The 14,031-nt window shown below is 50.1% G+C and overlaps 8 protein-coding genes across 8 annotated transcripts; 3 read left to right on the top strand and 5 right to left on the bottom strand.

Moving 5' to 3' along the window:
- Nucleotides 1–36: 36 nt before the first annotated feature.
- On the bottom strand, nucleotides 37–1,669 carry BDV27DRAFT_163360 (MFS transporter; the record flags this gene model as incomplete). Its single annotated transcript, XM_032073539.1, has 3 exons — nucleotides 37–1,026; nucleotides 1,083–1,469; nucleotides 1,544–1,669. The coding sequence occupies 3 exons, from the start codon at nucleotides 1,667–1,669 to the stop codon at nucleotides 37–39; spliced, it is 1,503 nt and encodes a 500-aa protein (XP_031921758.1).
- A 767-nt stretch (nucleotides 1,670–2,436) lies between these two features.
- On the bottom strand, nucleotides 2,437–3,701 carry BDV27DRAFT_150236 (sterol methyltransferase; the record flags this gene model as incomplete). Its single annotated transcript, XM_032071195.1, has 3 exons — nucleotides 2,437–3,012; nucleotides 3,077–3,398; nucleotides 3,472–3,701. The coding sequence occupies 3 exons, from the start codon at nucleotides 3,699–3,701 to the stop codon at nucleotides 2,437–2,439; spliced, it is 1,128 nt and encodes a 375-aa protein (XP_031921757.1).
- A 1,128-nt stretch (nucleotides 3,702–4,829) lies between these two features.
- BDV27DRAFT_137325 (mitochondrial 54S ribosomal protein bL17m) lies at nucleotides 4,830–6,439 on the bottom strand. The gene is made up of 2 exons (XM_032068958.1): nucleotides 5,871–6,439; nucleotides 4,830–5,711 (listed from the first exon to the last, which is right to left on the bottom strand). Exons 1-2 carry the CDS (start codon nucleotides 6,084–6,086, stop codon nucleotides 5,343–5,345), a joined length of 585 nt encoding a protein of 194 aa, XP_031921756.1. The 5' UTR covers nucleotides 6,087–6,439; the 3' UTR covers nucleotides 4,830–5,342.
- BDV27DRAFT_65483 (MICOS complex subunit Mic12 family protein) lies at nucleotides 6,413–7,334 on the top strand. The gene is made up of 2 exons (XM_032077205.1): nucleotides 6,413–6,697; nucleotides 6,764–7,334. Exons 1-2 carry the CDS (start codon nucleotides 6,677–6,679, stop codon nucleotides 7,109–7,111), a joined length of 369 nt encoding a protein of 122 aa, XP_031921755.1. The 5' UTR covers nucleotides 6,413–6,676; the 3' UTR covers nucleotides 7,112–7,334.
- On the bottom strand, nucleotides 7,335–8,392 carry BDV27DRAFT_65484 (DUF5315 domain-containing protein). Its single transcript, XM_032077206.1, has one exon. The coding sequence runs from the start codon at nucleotides 8,320–8,322 to the stop codon at nucleotides 7,558–7,560; it is 765 nt and encodes a 254-aa protein (XP_031921754.1). The 5' UTR covers nucleotides 8,323–8,392; the 3' UTR covers nucleotides 7,335–7,557.
- A 165-nt stretch (nucleotides 8,393–8,557) lies between these two features.
- Nucleotides 8,558–9,869, top strand: rps23 (40S ribosomal protein uS12). Its single transcript, XM_032068957.1, has 3 exons — nucleotides 8,558–8,630; nucleotides 8,829–9,114; nucleotides 9,292–9,869. The coding sequence occupies exons 2-3, from the start codon at nucleotides 8,856–8,858 to the stop codon at nucleotides 9,468–9,470; spliced, it is 438 nt and encodes a 145-aa protein (XP_031921753.1). The 5' UTR covers nucleotides 8,558–8,630; nucleotides 8,829–8,855; the 3' UTR covers nucleotides 9,471–9,869.
- Nucleotides 9,870–9,884: 15 nt separating this feature from the next.
- BDV27DRAFT_137312 (translation initiation factor eIF2B subunit beta) lies at nucleotides 9,885–11,834 on the bottom strand. Its single transcript, XM_032068956.1, has 5 exons — nucleotides 11,767–11,834; nucleotides 11,453–11,622; nucleotides 11,096–11,391; nucleotides 10,188–11,034; nucleotides 9,885–10,123 (listed from the first exon to the last, which is right to left on the bottom strand). Exons 2-5 carry the CDS (start codon nucleotides 11,548–11,550, stop codon nucleotides 10,051–10,053), a joined length of 1,314 nt encoding a protein of 437 aa, XP_031921752.1. The 5' UTR covers nucleotides 11,551–11,622; nucleotides 11,767–11,834; the 3' UTR covers nucleotides 9,885–10,050.
- Nucleotides 11,835–11,963: 129 nt separating this feature from the next.
- On the top strand, nucleotides 11,964–14,031 carry nemA (Nem1-Spo7 phosphatase catalytic subunit NEM1). The gene is made up of 3 exons (XM_032068955.1): nucleotides 11,964–12,222; nucleotides 12,339–13,769; nucleotides 13,828–14,031. The coding sequence occupies exons 2-3, from the start codon at nucleotides 12,380–12,382 to the stop codon at nucleotides 13,968–13,970; spliced, it is 1,533 nt and encodes a 510-aa protein (XP_031921751.1). The 5' UTR covers nucleotides 11,964–12,222; nucleotides 12,339–12,379; the 3' UTR covers nucleotides 13,971–14,031.

The raw sequence follows: 14,031 nt of genomic DNA, 5'->3' as shown, positions 1-14,031 counted from the left end.
GAAGTTCCAACCCCCCACCCCAGAACAACCCCCCAATTAAACCTCCTTCCCGATAGCCCTAATCTTCGGGCCCCAAAACCAAAGCACCAAAGGAATCGGCACACCCAGCCCCAAATACAGAAAAGCAAGCAAAGTATTCCCCCACCCAAACCCCAAGCGATCATACAAGCTAGGCGCAAAGATAGGGAACGCAAAGCCGAGAATATTCGACAACATCCTCGTAGCCGCATTAGCAGACGCCGCATGGGCAAATTCATCCAGCAGATAGGCCAGCATGCCCTGACTGACCATGAAGCAGCCGGCGGTGAAAATAGCGGCGCCGATATCGACGACGACCCATGAGATGTGGTTCTCAGCGGACCAGCCGTACCAGACGAGGCCGATGGGGATGAGTAGGACGCTGGGCATCATGTAAGGGACGCGGAATTCGGGAGTGACGATCGCGCCGGGACGATCGCGCATACGGCGGAAAATATAGTCCATGAGGTGGCCGCCGGCCTGGGCGCCGATTGTGGTGCCGATGGCGATGGCGAGATAATTTAAGCTGGAGATTGTTTCTGATTGGTGGTAGCGGTCGATCCAGAGGTTGGCGTAGGTGGAGAGCATGAGGACGTAGATGCCGAAGTCGAGGCCGTAGACGATGGCCAGAAGCTGGATAATGGGGCGGGTTATGAGGAGACGGAGGGGACGGTAGATGTTCTTTCGGAGTTGGGTGAAGAGGTCGATGTAGAATTGCTGCGTCAGGGGGCTGTTCTCGGGGTAGAGGTTTGGGTTCTGTGCTTTTGCCTTGCGGCGCAGGAGGGCTGGTGTATATGATTCTTTCATGATGACTGCGCCGATGACGGTGACGAGTGCCTCGAATGAGGACAGGATCCAGAAGAGCCAGTGCCAGTGGATGTGTTGTGAGGCTAGACCGCCCATTATGGGCCCTATTGCTGGTCCCAGATAGGGGATAAGGGTGGCCAGTGCCAGGGACTTTCCACGGTCTTTGGCATGGAACAGGTCCGCCATGATAGGTGCTGTGAGCTGTGTCCTTGTCAGCTATCTTGTCCCACGGATAGTCTTTACAGGCAATCACTCACCGTGACACCGGCACTCGCTCCACAGCCTGCAAGGAACCGCCCGGTCATCATGAGCCCTGCGTTGTTTCCAACTGGGCAGAGTGAGTTCCAAAGAATGTACCAGGCATTCGAAATCAACCAGACAAACTTCCGGCCATATATTTCGGACAAGGCAGCGACGAGAAAGGGCCCAAATGCCAAGCCAAGAAGAAAGATTGAGAAGCAGATCTGCGTGACAGAAATGCTCAAGCCCACATCCTCTGCAATCTGGTTCAATGCCGCAGCCATCATACTGGTCGACATGAGAGTGGCCAGTTGGCCGCAGGACACGACGATGGCAATGGAGACCTTGCGGGTCAGCGACCAGTTGTACGGGTTCTGAGGATCATCTGGGCTATCCCAGGTGGCCTAAACAGCGATTGGCACCAAAATTAGTCTTTTCCATCATCGGGGGATGGTGAATACGGTGTGGGTATCATTACACCATGCGCTTCTCTGAGCCCATTTAGCTTCGCCTCGGCTTCATCATCGGCTATAGCCACATAGTTCTGGTCTCGGCCTGCCTCCACAGCAGCCCCCTGTGGGATTTCTTTAGGTTCAGCCGTCATATTCGCAAAGATTAACTGCAGATATGTTGGTAGAAGTGTATATGAACTGAACTAAGCAGATCGAAACACCGAAAATGTCAATGTTTTGTTTTATAAAAATGGCCTTTTTTCCAATTACCCCATCGTTCCGGGTCTTTCACGTCAAGTGGACTGACATGGAAATATCTTTGGAAGGAAAACGCAAAGAAGGGACTGTCGGACGTGCCGGATGTTGCATTCCAGAGTGCTTACGTCGTGACCGGAAACGGTAAATAGTTTGGATGTAACCTTTCTGTTTATCTTATCTGATCTTCTTTGCAGGTTCTGATAGGCTTAGGATACGGTGAACTTATCCAAGCATCAGTTAATATCATATTGTATCTACTAGGTATACCCCTAGTGGCAGGATGTTCCTGAGCTAGGCCATAGTGTTAGGGTTAAGACTAGTCATAGTCTGTGGGCCGCCACAGCTGATTGATAAGACACAGATTATCTGCCTACTTTCAGGCCATGGAGCTAAGAACCATTCCGTGTGCTATGGGGAAACCAGATATGTAAGAATATCTTACTAGTACTAACCGGTTAAAGAATTCCGGGGTTTGCTAACCTTCCTATATCCCTAGTGCTTATACCAGACAAGCATATGCAGGCCTCGTGTGACTCTTTTCGTGCAGCCAGATAGTAGTAGTATTATGGAAATGAAGTGATATTGACAGGCAAATATTTCGAGTTAACTTTCTTAACATATGCAACACCATGAACTCCGTATTAGTCTCCCGAATCCAAGTCTAAAGATCAGGTTTCCGCCCGATCATAAAATACATAGGAGTGAAAAGGCCAAGCCTACCCCCTTCGACAAGACTATCACCACCACTGGCGAGCTCGGTGGCTGTTTCGGCTGTTCCAGATGGGGCCAGTCGCAGAGTTTCCAGCGTCCATAGCAGGTAACCCATCGCTCCTCGTCCGAATTTCGTCATGCGCAGAACAGTGAGTAGATCCCAAAGGCCTCGTGCGTATCGCAGCTCTCCTGCAATAGGGTAGTACCATGGAATAGGGTCTGGTCGTGTTGCTAGGTCTTCTTCATGTTCGAGAACGAAACCCGCTGCTTGAATAGCTTCGACAGCCTCATTTTGAGTACGCATGTTGACAATGCCATTGCCGCGCTCAATCCCGAGTCGAATAGCACGATGCTTGGGATTAGACTCATCGAAACGATCCGTCATGACCCATTCATATACACCGAAACGGCCACCTGGTTTAAGCACACGGAAGATCTGCTCATATACTTTCTGAAGGCTTGGGGCGTGGACTGTGGCTTCGATGACATAGACTGCATCGACTGTATTATCTGGGAAATCAAGATGCTAGATCGATAGTCAGAGAGACAAACAGCCATGATAATTGTGAATACGGCTCCATTATACTCACCATGAAATCACCCTTAAAGAAGGAAACCTGCTCCTGCAGACCCGCCTTCTGCGTATGCCGTGTTGCACGTGCGATCTGATATCCATTGTTGTTGACTCCAACCACCTGGCACCCAGTGAACCGAGCAATCTCTCGCGCCGGACCCCCAACACCACATCCAACATCCAGAACCTCCATTCCCCGCTTAATGCCCAATTTATATGCCAGGTAATGCTCGTGGCGCGCTAGAGCTTGGAGGAACGATTCGCCGACAGTGAACCGACAGAAATGAAATGACTGTGCCCATGCTTCTTCATAAAAGTCTGTCGCAAGGTCGTAGTAGCTATGCAGGTTGATCAGTTAGCAAACAGATGTCTACCATTGGCGAGACGCATCGCAGCAGGAAGGCCACTCACTTGTTGACCACACCCATGTACTCAGTTGTTCTCTCCTTTCGGGCCTCGTCGGTTGTGCCGTCGATGCCCTTTTCCGTCCGCCACCGCCGCACATATTCATTTGTGATCTCACGGTGTGCGGCATTGTTCTTTTTAAGCATAGCGAAGAAGGCATTCTTCTCTTCTGCCGACTTTCCGTGCATGGCCTTGGTTAATGCAAGGTCGGGGTCTTCATGTAAGGCGACAGTCATTGTGAGATGTCAGTAGTCGATATTATGTACGAAAAGGACTCTGACGAAGCGAATGCCTTAAATAGGGAGAGAACGAAAATCGGTAGAAGAGAGGTCTGCTTGAGAAGCTTGTGTGGTCCGAATAGAAACAGATCGCTGAAGCAAGACAACGACAGACCTTTATAGCAGTAAAAGCTCATATTCGTTTACATAGATACCTTCGACCTCAGCCATCATCGTATACATCGTATACGCTCTATACGACAATTAGGGCTCAGGGTCAGCTTACTCATATAAATTTATGAGCCAATTGGAGGCTTGAATAACATCGTATCGACATCGTATTTCGGTCGATGCACCAAGTGGGTCACAGCTGGGGTAAAGTAGTGGGTACATCATTCCAACCGTGTTCTACACAGACTTCCATGCTGTACCTGCTATGCTGGTGGAGTCCAATGGGATACTGTACCTTTCCAAGCCCCTGGGATTTGGGATAACTTGCCGGCAGAGCACATACTCCGCCAGGAGCAAAGAGGAATAGCAGTGGACTGCCCAAGACTTCTACTAGTCTGCGCATGTCTTTTCATTGGTCCAGGGCCCCAACAAGGCATTTCATTTCGCCGCCATACTCTGTAATGAAACAACTCTTCGAAGATGCGAACCCATAAGAGAAGATGCTGACTCCACAAAGATCAGGCCACCTCGGCCCGGCTGTTGTACCTGTGAGCAAGCCGTAAATGTCGTATTTGTCCCAATCCCTACAGTCTTCAAGCTCTCGCTGGACTCCGCGGGACCCAGAGCTGCAGAACTGCTGTAGCTCAGAGGCATGGATGAAAGACAGATAGCACAATATCTTTGACTAGGAAGTGTCAATCTAGTTCGTGGATGTGGGTGTTATCATATGCCCTGACTTTGGGATCCCGCACGCCTCCTTTACCGATACCGGTTTTAGTACATATATCAGATCAAATGTAAACCTGCGGCTCCTTAAGGCGTTTTGTCCGTCGAGATTTCGATATTATAGCGATGGTCAACGATAATTCCCAGGGTCGCAGGACATCGTGAGCTTTCGGAAGTTCATCTCTAAGCACAGACCGCTCGTTGTCGTGACTCTCTGTTGCAAAGATGAACCCTGAATAAGTCTTATCAGAACAAGCCGTTGCTGCATAATTCGTCGTGAGAAATGCATCCATGTCTGAGATATGCACATATTCTCTTTGGTGATTTGGAGTAGAAGCGTGACTTGCTCTCTGCAAGTGTGATGACTGATGCAGAGGCAGATCGTGACAGTCAGGCTAGTACTCAGGCGATAATCAGGCAACCAGGCCAGGGAGAACAGGAGTCGTCAGCAGCAGAGGATATACACAGTTCACTCTTAGTCTATCCTTCATGGCCACGGCTTGATACAGGCTACATCACGTATCCACTTACAGGATAAACGACGACGGTCTATGAATAAGCGGAAGCCCATCTCTGTATCTAGAAAACAACAGCTAAAATTACACGATCATAAAGACCAACGAAAAAGACATGAGACCATTGAGGAAAAAAATGTACAGATACAGAAGCACCAGTCAGACTTAGGTCGCTGCGATCCAGTGCCCCATTCGCCGAACCTTTGACAATCCCTACCCTGATTCAACGGTTTGATTTTATGTGCATCTATTGCTTCGAGTCTTCTTTCTCCTGGGCTTTCTTGGCCTTCTCTTCCTTCCGGCCGTCAAGCTCCAGCTTCTTAATCTCCTGCTCCAAGTCGTCAATGCCGTCTTTTCGGAACCGCGTTACCTTCTGTACATTCAACCGTGTCAGTTCATTGAGAGTATCCAGACCCTGGGCCCGCTGCCGGGCGACGGTGCGTGCCGTCATCGCGAATCGCATATCCTTGGGTCCGTCGACGAGTTCCAGGATGGCGCTAGGTGCTTGATCGTCTTTCTTGGGCTCGACACGTAGTACCCGGGTGTAACCACCGGGACGCTCGGCGTAGCGTTCACGAAGGGGTCCGAAGAGCTTAGGAAGGAGATCATGAGGAGTCTGGAATCCGATTAGTACTAATTGTAAGAAGAACCGATATCATGAAGATAAGTCACAAAGATGAAGGGGAAAGTTGTCATGCAACATTCTCCCTGTTCTCTAAGTGGATTCCCTCGACGCGGAATTATAAAAAATATGAAGAATCGGATTCCCACATACATAGAAGGTCGACAAAGCCTGTCTCCGACTCGCTTCTGTGTTCTTCTTGCCCAATGTGATCAACTTCTCGGCCAGCCGTTGCGCCTCCTTGGCCTTGGGCCATGTTGTTGTGATCGACTCATGTTTGAAGAGTGAGGTGACCAAGTTGCGAAGAAGAGCCTGTCTGTGCGAGGACTTGCGGCTAAGATGGCGATACTTGGCTGCACCACCGGCCATTGTGATAGGTATATGCGGAAGGTGTTTTTATTCGGTTGTTTTTTTGGTTGTCTCTGCCGTGACAATTGGCGGATGACGAAGATGTGTGGTGTATAAAAGGTCGTAAGTCTGTTCCTACAGCAAGCCGAAGGACAGGGGAGAGGGGAGAAAGGCGAAATTAGAGTTGGGCGATATTAAGATGAAGTTGCAGTTCACAGCCGTTATGCTCGACCACCTTCCAGGACGGTGGAAAGATTCGTTCCTCCGCGGCAGCCAATCGGAGTGCTCGAATGGCATTCCCGATCCGCGCGACAGAAACTCCCCATACTTGCAGATTTGTTTCTTTCATCTAGACAAGCAGACGAGCCTATCCTTTTCAATATCACACATTTTACTCTTGCTTTGGATTTAATTTGACTCGCCATATCTCCCTGCATTAATAAAAGAGTATCCAGTCGCCGGTTTGCTCATTCAGGATCTGCGAGTCGTGACTGCTGTTCTTTCGGCCGGCGCCGAGGAAGGGCTTCCTCCCCCACCTATCTTGCAGCAGTCGGAAAGTGTTGCGCTATCCTTTTGAGAATCAGTTTACTTCATAAAACAAAGACGCAGATATGGGCTTCTTCGCCGGGTTTGTAAGTTAACAACTCCCTCTTTGACTCGAAAGCATGTGCCGAACTGTCAGTTGATATGAGAAATAGTTCAGCGGATTTGCCTTAACTACAACCGCCTTATATTTAACCGTTCAAGTACATCGGTCTATTCGCCTGGAACAACGTGATGCTATACGTCAACAAACTCAAGCTCTAAATCGGTTATCATCGCCTATAGGCGCCTACGACCGCCGACTAGCCCCGAAGGATAGCGCTCGACCAGATAGTAAAACAACGGAGCCAGCACGGCCTACTATGGAGGACTTGCTGAAGCATCATTGGAACCAGGAAGTGGAAAAGTTGGCAAAAAAGGCAAACGAAAGTCGGTGGGAAGACATGCGAGAAACGGCGCTGGAAGGGTGGAAGACTGTGGTGAGACTTGTAAAGAGGGAGTAGAGTCAATTTGGCTGAGTACATGTTCATTGGAGTTGCTCGACGTTGGCGAGCTAATATGTCCAGATACCCTTTCTTTGTCTGTCATTAACTAGCGTTTCTCATGTATTAATATTTTCCTTGTCGGTCCAACCTTACCATTTCCATGCATTGAATGACGACACTGTCGCATTTTTAAACGTCAATAATAACCATGACCCTTTTCTCACAATGCCACAGGCCATGCAGACTGCAAATGGTTTTTGGTGATAGCAACACTACCAGGACGATAGAATCCCCATTTGCTTCGTAAGTGGTAGTAACCCCGCCAATGCAGGGCATTGGTGGAATTGATGGAATGTACCCGTTGACTGTCAGTCAAAATGGCACGTAATACATTTCAAGCCACAGGGCTAGAGGCCTTGTACGGTGTCCACAGATGATCAATTTTTCATAGGCTTCTGACAGTCTCATCCAGTGTTAGCCGTTGATGCGGTCTCCGTGGTTATGCTTTCATTATCACTCCATATGTCTCTGCTCTCCCTCTCCACGGCGCGCATAGCTTGAGCAACCTCCTCAAGCTTAGCTACCACATCCAACACACCGTTGTTGACCCGATCGAAATAGCGATCATTCGCTTCACGCCTCTCGCGCGCCAGAAGAATGTCCTTTTCTGTTTCCTCATCTAGGTTCCTCTGGGAGGCATCGTCCGTTGCGGTTGGCTCTCCTGTGGGACTGGCGGCTCGAGAGGATACCCTTGGTCTCGACTGACTCTTGGTAGCGGCATTCTTCGGATCAACTACCTCATCAGCTTCGCTTCTAGCCCAGGCTTGTGCAAGCTTCAGCTGTTTCGTTCGCAGGTCTTCAAGGGCCTCAGAGTGCTTCTCGCCAAAAACATGTTCACTCGCTACCGCGCTCAGCTCGACCTCTGACAAGGCATTCTGCATTTCTTGCCAGATGGCGTCCGAGCGATCTATTTCGCCTTTTGACTGTGTACGAGATAAAAAGGGCGAAAGAGAGCCTGGAGTCTCAAGGCCGCCTTGATGCCGAGAGGAGCGATTCCGTTGTAGCGCAGGACGCTGAACCCCTCCACCTGGAGAAACAGGGGGCACCGGAGGTGTGAGAGATATGTTAGATCCATTATGGGAAGTAGGTGGGCCTTGAAAGAGGACCGGGGGAGGGAGACGCGCAGAGGGGATTTTCCTGAGATTCTCTAGTTTCGGAGCTGCATCCATGGTGCTCGAAATGTATATGTTGTTGGCAGGCGAACTATAACAGAAGAAGCTCCAATTGACAGCCGTAAATAAAGGGAGCTTAATCTCCGCAGACAATCAATGCTGACGGTCACTGATAAGCGGGCTTATCGATATCGGAGGACGGCGGGAGTTGTTCCGATCCCGTGCCTCGCTTAGCGGCCGATTAGGGCGGAGCGCGCACAGCAGAACATTTTGGTGAGCCTTCAGCGACACCGCCGGCCGTGAAAGGAACCCTTCGACTCTCGACAACCATCCCCATCAGGCCTTTCGGCAATCTATATCAGTCGGTATGTATATTGTTGCTGCTATTTTTTGATGAAATATATTCGTGTCTAGGGACTTCCGTTCAACATCGAATTATTTGATTTTTGATTTTCCACCGCCCCGGCCATGTACATTTGAAATCCACGTCCCCTCCACAAATCACGAAATCACCAAGCCTCAGATTGCCACAGCAAGATCTAACGCATATTCTTTTTCTACAGACCGTCCTTCGAACATAATCCGCCAAGATGGGTAAGGGACAGCCTCGTGGTCTTAACGCCGCGCGCAAGCTCGCGAACACCCGCCGTGAGAACCGTTGGGCCGATCTTCACTACAAGAAGCGCCTGCTCGGTACAGCCTACAAGTCCTCTCCCTTCGGTGGTGCTTCTCACGCCAAGGGTATCGTCCTCGAAAAGGTCGGTGTTGAGGCCAAGCAGCCCAACTCCGCTATTCGCAAGTGTGTCAAGGTCCAGTTGATCAAGAACGGCAAGAAGGTCGCTGCTTTCGGTGGGTAGCCCTCTTTTCTCTCCTACAGTTATACCATGTGCTGCAAATACGGAAAATGAGAATGGTCTGGTGATGTTGGGGTGGTGGATTTGATTGAAGATGGGCATGGAGGGAATCGAACGAAATGGCAGACGTGGAAGGATGTGGTTCAAATTGTGCTAACGGTTCAACTCGCAGTCCCCAACGACGGTTGCCTTAACTTCATCGACGAGAACGACGAGGTTCTCCTTGCCGGTTTCGGTCGTAAGGGTAAGGCCAAGGGTGATATTCCCGGTGTCCGTTTCAAGGTCGTCAAGGTCTCCGGTGTCTCCCTGCTCGCCCTCTGGAAGGAGAAGAAGGAGAAGCCCCGTTCTTAGAGAATTGCGCGAACGAATGATTGCAGCGGGAACGATGGGAAAGGGCCCATTCCATGGAACATTGGAAGATTACTACGATGGGATCTATCTTCAGTCTATGGTCTGGTCTGGAAATTATGGTTCAGGACGGATGACCCTGCAAATAAATTGCAGCTACTACGATTGATATACTTTTAAAAGATGGCGCCATGATTTATATCTTTGGGAAGGGCCCTAAAATATCAAGTCTCAAACTTCAATCCTCCGTCTCCTCTTAGCCTTTGTAGTATGCATTGGGCGCTCGAGATTTCCGTAACGATTTTCGCAATGATATAGCTTGGGTTCTAGGCTGGGAAATCCGGGTACAATATCCATCTTATTAATCTTATCGCATGATCCATATCATATGATCTTGATTCATTACTATTCCATTTAGGGTAAACTACGTGTGTGTGCCTTGAGTCTGATTGTTTGCCCCGTGGGTATCGTCCCTCATATTTTGTCTATTACAATCCTTACGCCCGTATGTAACCATGCTTTTCTAATACCCAACTCCTTTTCTTCATTTTTCGTTGGTTTTTTTTTCTCTTCAACAAGGCGCTTAAAAGCTGATATCCTCCTTGCGATAGTGGTCGGACACAATACGGTAAAGATAGGACGGTGCGTGACCTCCCCTGTAAAAGAACGTCCATAGTTAGCTCCGCTAGACAAGAATATACATAATGTATGGGAACCCACAGATTGGTGATATAGAGGTCGATCAACTCTGCCGGGACGTAGTCGTACAGAGGATTTTGAACGTCGATCTGATCCACCAAGTCGCCATCCTCGTAGCCGATAACGTTGCTGGAGTCACCATATTCGATCAGCGAGTCGAAATCGAACGGATACACAGGGCTAAGTTTGTATACACCGCTCACGACCACCACAGGGGTCTGGTGCACCTTTGCTGCGCGAGCAATAACCCGGGTACCTGCGGAGGCAACCAGCCCACCATTGGCAAGAACGGAATGTGTGCCCAAGATGACCTTATTGACTCGAGACATGAGCGCGAAGACAGCAGAATCCGGGATCAGGATGACTGTGATACCCAGAGCGATCAGAGGCTTCTGGAAAGATTCGGTGCTCAGGATCTCTTCATCGCCAGTACTGTTGCCGCTGACGGTGGCATGGGTCGCTTCGTGGTTGTTTGGGTATGATTCGGCGTGAATCACGGTGAACTTCCGCTTAGCGGCAGCTTTCAGTAAGAACTTCTGGACGGTAGTGGACGATGTATGGGTGAGGATGATCTCGTTGGAGTGAATATGGTCGAGGGCATAGGCCGCAATCTGGTCGTCTACTTGACCCAATTCATCGATAATCTCATTGACACCTTCGAGAACCTCGGCACGAATGTCCTTGCTTTGTACGTGCCCCAGCAATCTTCCGGATGGGGACGCCGATGCAGGAGTGCCGGGAAGAGACGTTTCGGGCTCCGGGTGTGAAAGTAGGCTGAACATGGAGATCGGGGCGGGCTGCGACAAAGGTGGTCGGGAAGACCCTCGGTCCGAGCCTTCGAAACGACCAGACGAATATTCAGAAGGATCTATTATACAATTGTCAGCGCCTCCAAATCACACATATAATGCGGAATGGCGAGAGCTAACCATCCAAGGCACGGGGCGTTTGAGGCTGGCTCTCAGAGCCTGCTTCACTCAGGTTAAAGTCGGCTTCTCTGTCATCTTCGGCCTCATCCCGAATCAGGCCCAGTACGCGCCTGACAATGTTACCGACTACCATCTCCTTGGGTTGCGCAGCCACCAGCCGCCTTCCCACACTCTGGACCCGCTCAATAAGCTTAGCTGCATCTGATGTCCGACAGGCCGAGATGACACGAAGGAGAAGGTAAGCGGTCGCGGTAGCGCATGATCGGGAGTGGCGAATTTGTCTTCGCTTGAGGAGTCTGGACGTTCGTTAATATACCTAGCGACTGCGCGGAATGTACAATGACGGTGAGAACGCACGAGATCAGATTATCAATAGATGTGTCAATCGGATTGGTCTTCAACGACCTGAGAAAGGACGCCAAGCCTGGCGTCAAAGCCATAGATGTGGATGGCATAGTTTGTGGTATATGCTGGTATTTCTTTGCGTGAAAAGCGCTGCGCACTGAAGACAGGTTGATCCTTGGAATCTATGTACAATGGTTAGCAGATTGAGTCATGCCGCACACGGTAATTTCGCACAGTTTCTATATATACCCCAAGAACAGATCGTAGGACATGTATGCGACTCCAAATAACCAAGACGTAGATAAATGAGGGGACCAAAAACTCACTTGACTTTTGGGGCGGAAAAAATACCGGTGGTTGAGGGGCAGCGCTAAAAGTGAGGAGGAAAGAGGAGGAGGTTTCTTTGGCGTTTGGTGGGATGTGACGGAGGGAGTTTTTGCCCGCCGCTTAGAGCTGCCGCTCGGCCCAACGTGCTGCTGGCATCTGGGACTAATTCCGGGACGGCCTGACAGCAGACCACTTCTGAACCTGGAGTAGTATGTATGAGCGTCTCTCCCCACACACCTCTCTGACGTCTCCGGCTACTAGACCACTTCGTGTTCCTGGCTGAGAGGCTGTGCCTTTGTATCGGTCTTTCCTTCCGTTCCGTATCTTCTTTCTCCTGCAGAATCTCCCCGACCGATACGACTGGGACCTTTGGTCTACCCGTCGGCTATCACTTCATCGAACAGAGCTGGTATAAGTGTGGTTCTGAGACACGGGTTGTCAACTGGCGCATTGAGGTTCGTACGAGCATCTTCTATATCCCATTGCAATCCCAATGCTGCCTTACATCGATCCATGTCCGACATTGTTGTTCCTACACTGCACGAGTGCTAACCAGCACGTTCTCCCTTAGATAGCTGCGCCAGCCCGGACACCCGTGGGCTGTGTTGGAAGATGAACTCGTTGAACATACTTTCGTCCCGAGTCATTGGCCAATCTTCCCATTCAAACCGTAACCGTCAGAGATCACGTTCGCAAGGAGATATCCCACCAGTAACTGCACCGGCGGATCTCTCTAAACTCCGGTCTTACAGCAGCCACGACTTCCATTCGGCAGACGTTTTTGAGAAGAGTAGCGACGATGGGTCTGGGTTAGCACAGGAAGATGACCAGCTTGGCCTTACGTTGGATGAGAAATCACCACTGATACGAGGGCTTCATAAAGACGGTTCATTCGCTGCAAACAGTACACTAGGTCTTGTTGCACAGCGGTTTTTCGACGCAGTTGCCGAAGCAATCAAATTCATCTTGTCCACTTTGGCCGCACCCGGTATATTTGCAATCCAATGCTTTCGCGAGGATGATGGGCGTTATTCCCCCATAGCTCCTGTGAGAAAGTTGGGGCGATTCCTGTTCGGTTCCTCTGCCAGTAGCGCAAACACATCGGCGAAAGGTGTTAAACGGACGGAAAGTAGACGACGGCAGGGCTCCACGCGAAAGTTGAAAAGCCACAGGTCGCGAGATTCTATTGCCTCGAGCACTTCTGAGTCCGAAGGTGATCGGAAGGCCCTCAAGGGCTCTTCGGGTAATAGAAATCGATCCTTGAAAGCGAAATCTTCAAAGTCGGACCAGATGTCGGATGAAAGCACTCCTCGTCGTTCCATACGGATTAAGCTCCATAACGAAGAAGCTCTGAAACGACAAAGGCAGCGCCGATCACAGAGTGTGGATCTCGATCGGTCGTCAGAAACTGGACCCGTAAACCCAGATAGCCTGAAATCGCCGACGTCTTCATCTATCCACAAGGTTACTAGGTACCCTCATTCGCCCGTTCCTCCTCGGCCGCTGATTCCACCCCGTCTACCATCCTACACAGTCACGTCGCGCACATATAGGGCTCCCCAGAAGACTTTGATCCTTGATTTAGATGAAACCCTCATCCACTCACTGGCCAAGGGAGGACGCATGTCCAGCGGCCACATGGTTGAGGTTAAATTGGCCGCGCCGATGACGACTGCTCTCAGCCCGGGGGCACCGCCGACGACGTTAGGACCACAACACCCCATCCTGTATTATGTGCACAAGCGGCCCCACTGTGATGAATTTCTCCGCAAGATCTGTAAATGGTATAAGCTGGTTATCTTCACTGCCAGTGTTCAAGAGTATGCCGACCCCGTGATCGACTGGCTGGAGCAAGAGCGAAAGTATTTCCATGCGCGGTATTACCGCCAGCATTGTACTTTCCGTAATGGTGCCTATATCAAGGACCTTAGCTCGGTGGAGCCTGATTTGAGCAAAGTGATGATCTTGGATAACAGTCCTATGAGCTATATTTTTCACGAAGGTTCGTCAACCGGCGCTTGAGAGCCGTCACGGCAAGCATGATAACTGATACTGTCCAGATAATGCGATTCCCATTGAGGGTTGGATCAACGACCCGACGGATAACGGCCTCCTCCATCTCGTTCCTATGCTAGAAGCTTTGCAATATGTGACCGACGTACGAGCCTTTTTGGCGTTACGTAGAGGGGAAGCAGAAGCTTAGCCTAAGAGGGAATGGACGTGGCCTCCAAAATAGAATTCATGGATACAAAACGAAAAAAAAA

Source organism: Aspergillus caelatus, assembly GCF_009193585.1.
Source record: "Aspergillus caelatus strain CBS 763.97 unplaced genomic scaffold BDV27scaffold_315, whole genome shotgun sequence".
NCBI lineage: Eukaryota > Fungi > Ascomycota > Eurotiomycetes > Eurotiales > Aspergillaceae > Aspergillus > Aspergillus caelatus.
This window is presented reverse-complemented; position numbering and strand designations above follow the sequence as displayed.

Excerpts from the sequence above, each read along its gene's own strand:
- BDV27DRAFT_137312 (XM_032068956.1), bottom strand. The coding sequence starts at position 11,550 with ATGCCATCCACATCTATGGCTTTGACGCCAGGCTTGGCGTCCTTTCTC. Across the intron at positions 11,035-11,095 it reads AACGCCCCGTGCCTTGGATG|ATCCTTCTGAATATTCGTCT; the intron begins GTTAGCTCTCGC and ends ATTGTATAATAG. Across the intron at positions 10,124-10,187 it reads GACCTCTATATCACCAATCT|GGGAGGTCACGCACCGTCCT; the intron begins GTGGGTTCCCAT and ends GTTCTTTTACAG.
- nemA (XM_032068955.1), top strand. The coding sequence starts at position 12,380 with ATGAACTCGTTGAACATACTTTCGTCCCGAGTCATTGGCCAATCTTCC. Across the intron at positions 13,770-13,827 it reads GAGCTATATTTTTCACGAAG|ATAATGCGATTCCCATTGAG; the intron begins GTTCGTCAACCG and ends GATACTGTCCAG.
- rps23 (XM_032068957.1), top strand. The coding sequence starts at position 8,856 with ATGGGTAAGGGACAGCCTCGTGGTCTTAACGCCGCGCGCAAGCTCGCG. Across the intron at positions 9,115-9,291 it reads CAAGAAGGTCGCTGCTTTCG|TCCCCAACGACGGTTGCCTT; the intron begins GTGGGTAGCCCT and ends TTCAACTCGCAG.
- BDV27DRAFT_137325 (XM_032068958.1), bottom strand. The coding sequence starts at position 6,086 with ATGGCCGGTGGTGCAGCCAAGTATCGCCATCTTAGCCGCAAGTCCTCG. Across the intron at positions 5,712-5,870 it reads AGGCTTTGTCGACCTTCTAT|ACTCCTCATGATCTCCTTCC; the intron begins GTATGTGGGAAT and ends ATCGGATTCCAG.
- BDV27DRAFT_65484 (XM_032077206.1), bottom strand. The coding sequence starts at position 8,322 with ATGGATGCAGCTCCGAAACTAGAGAATCTCAGGAAAATCCCCTCTGCG.
- BDV27DRAFT_65483 (XM_032077205.1), top strand. The coding sequence starts at position 6,677 with ATGGGCTTCTTCGCCGGGTTT. Across the intron at positions 6,698-6,763 it reads TGGGCTTCTTCGCCGGGTTT|TTCAGCGGATTTGCCTTAAC; the intron begins GTAAGTTAACAA and ends TATGAGAAATAG.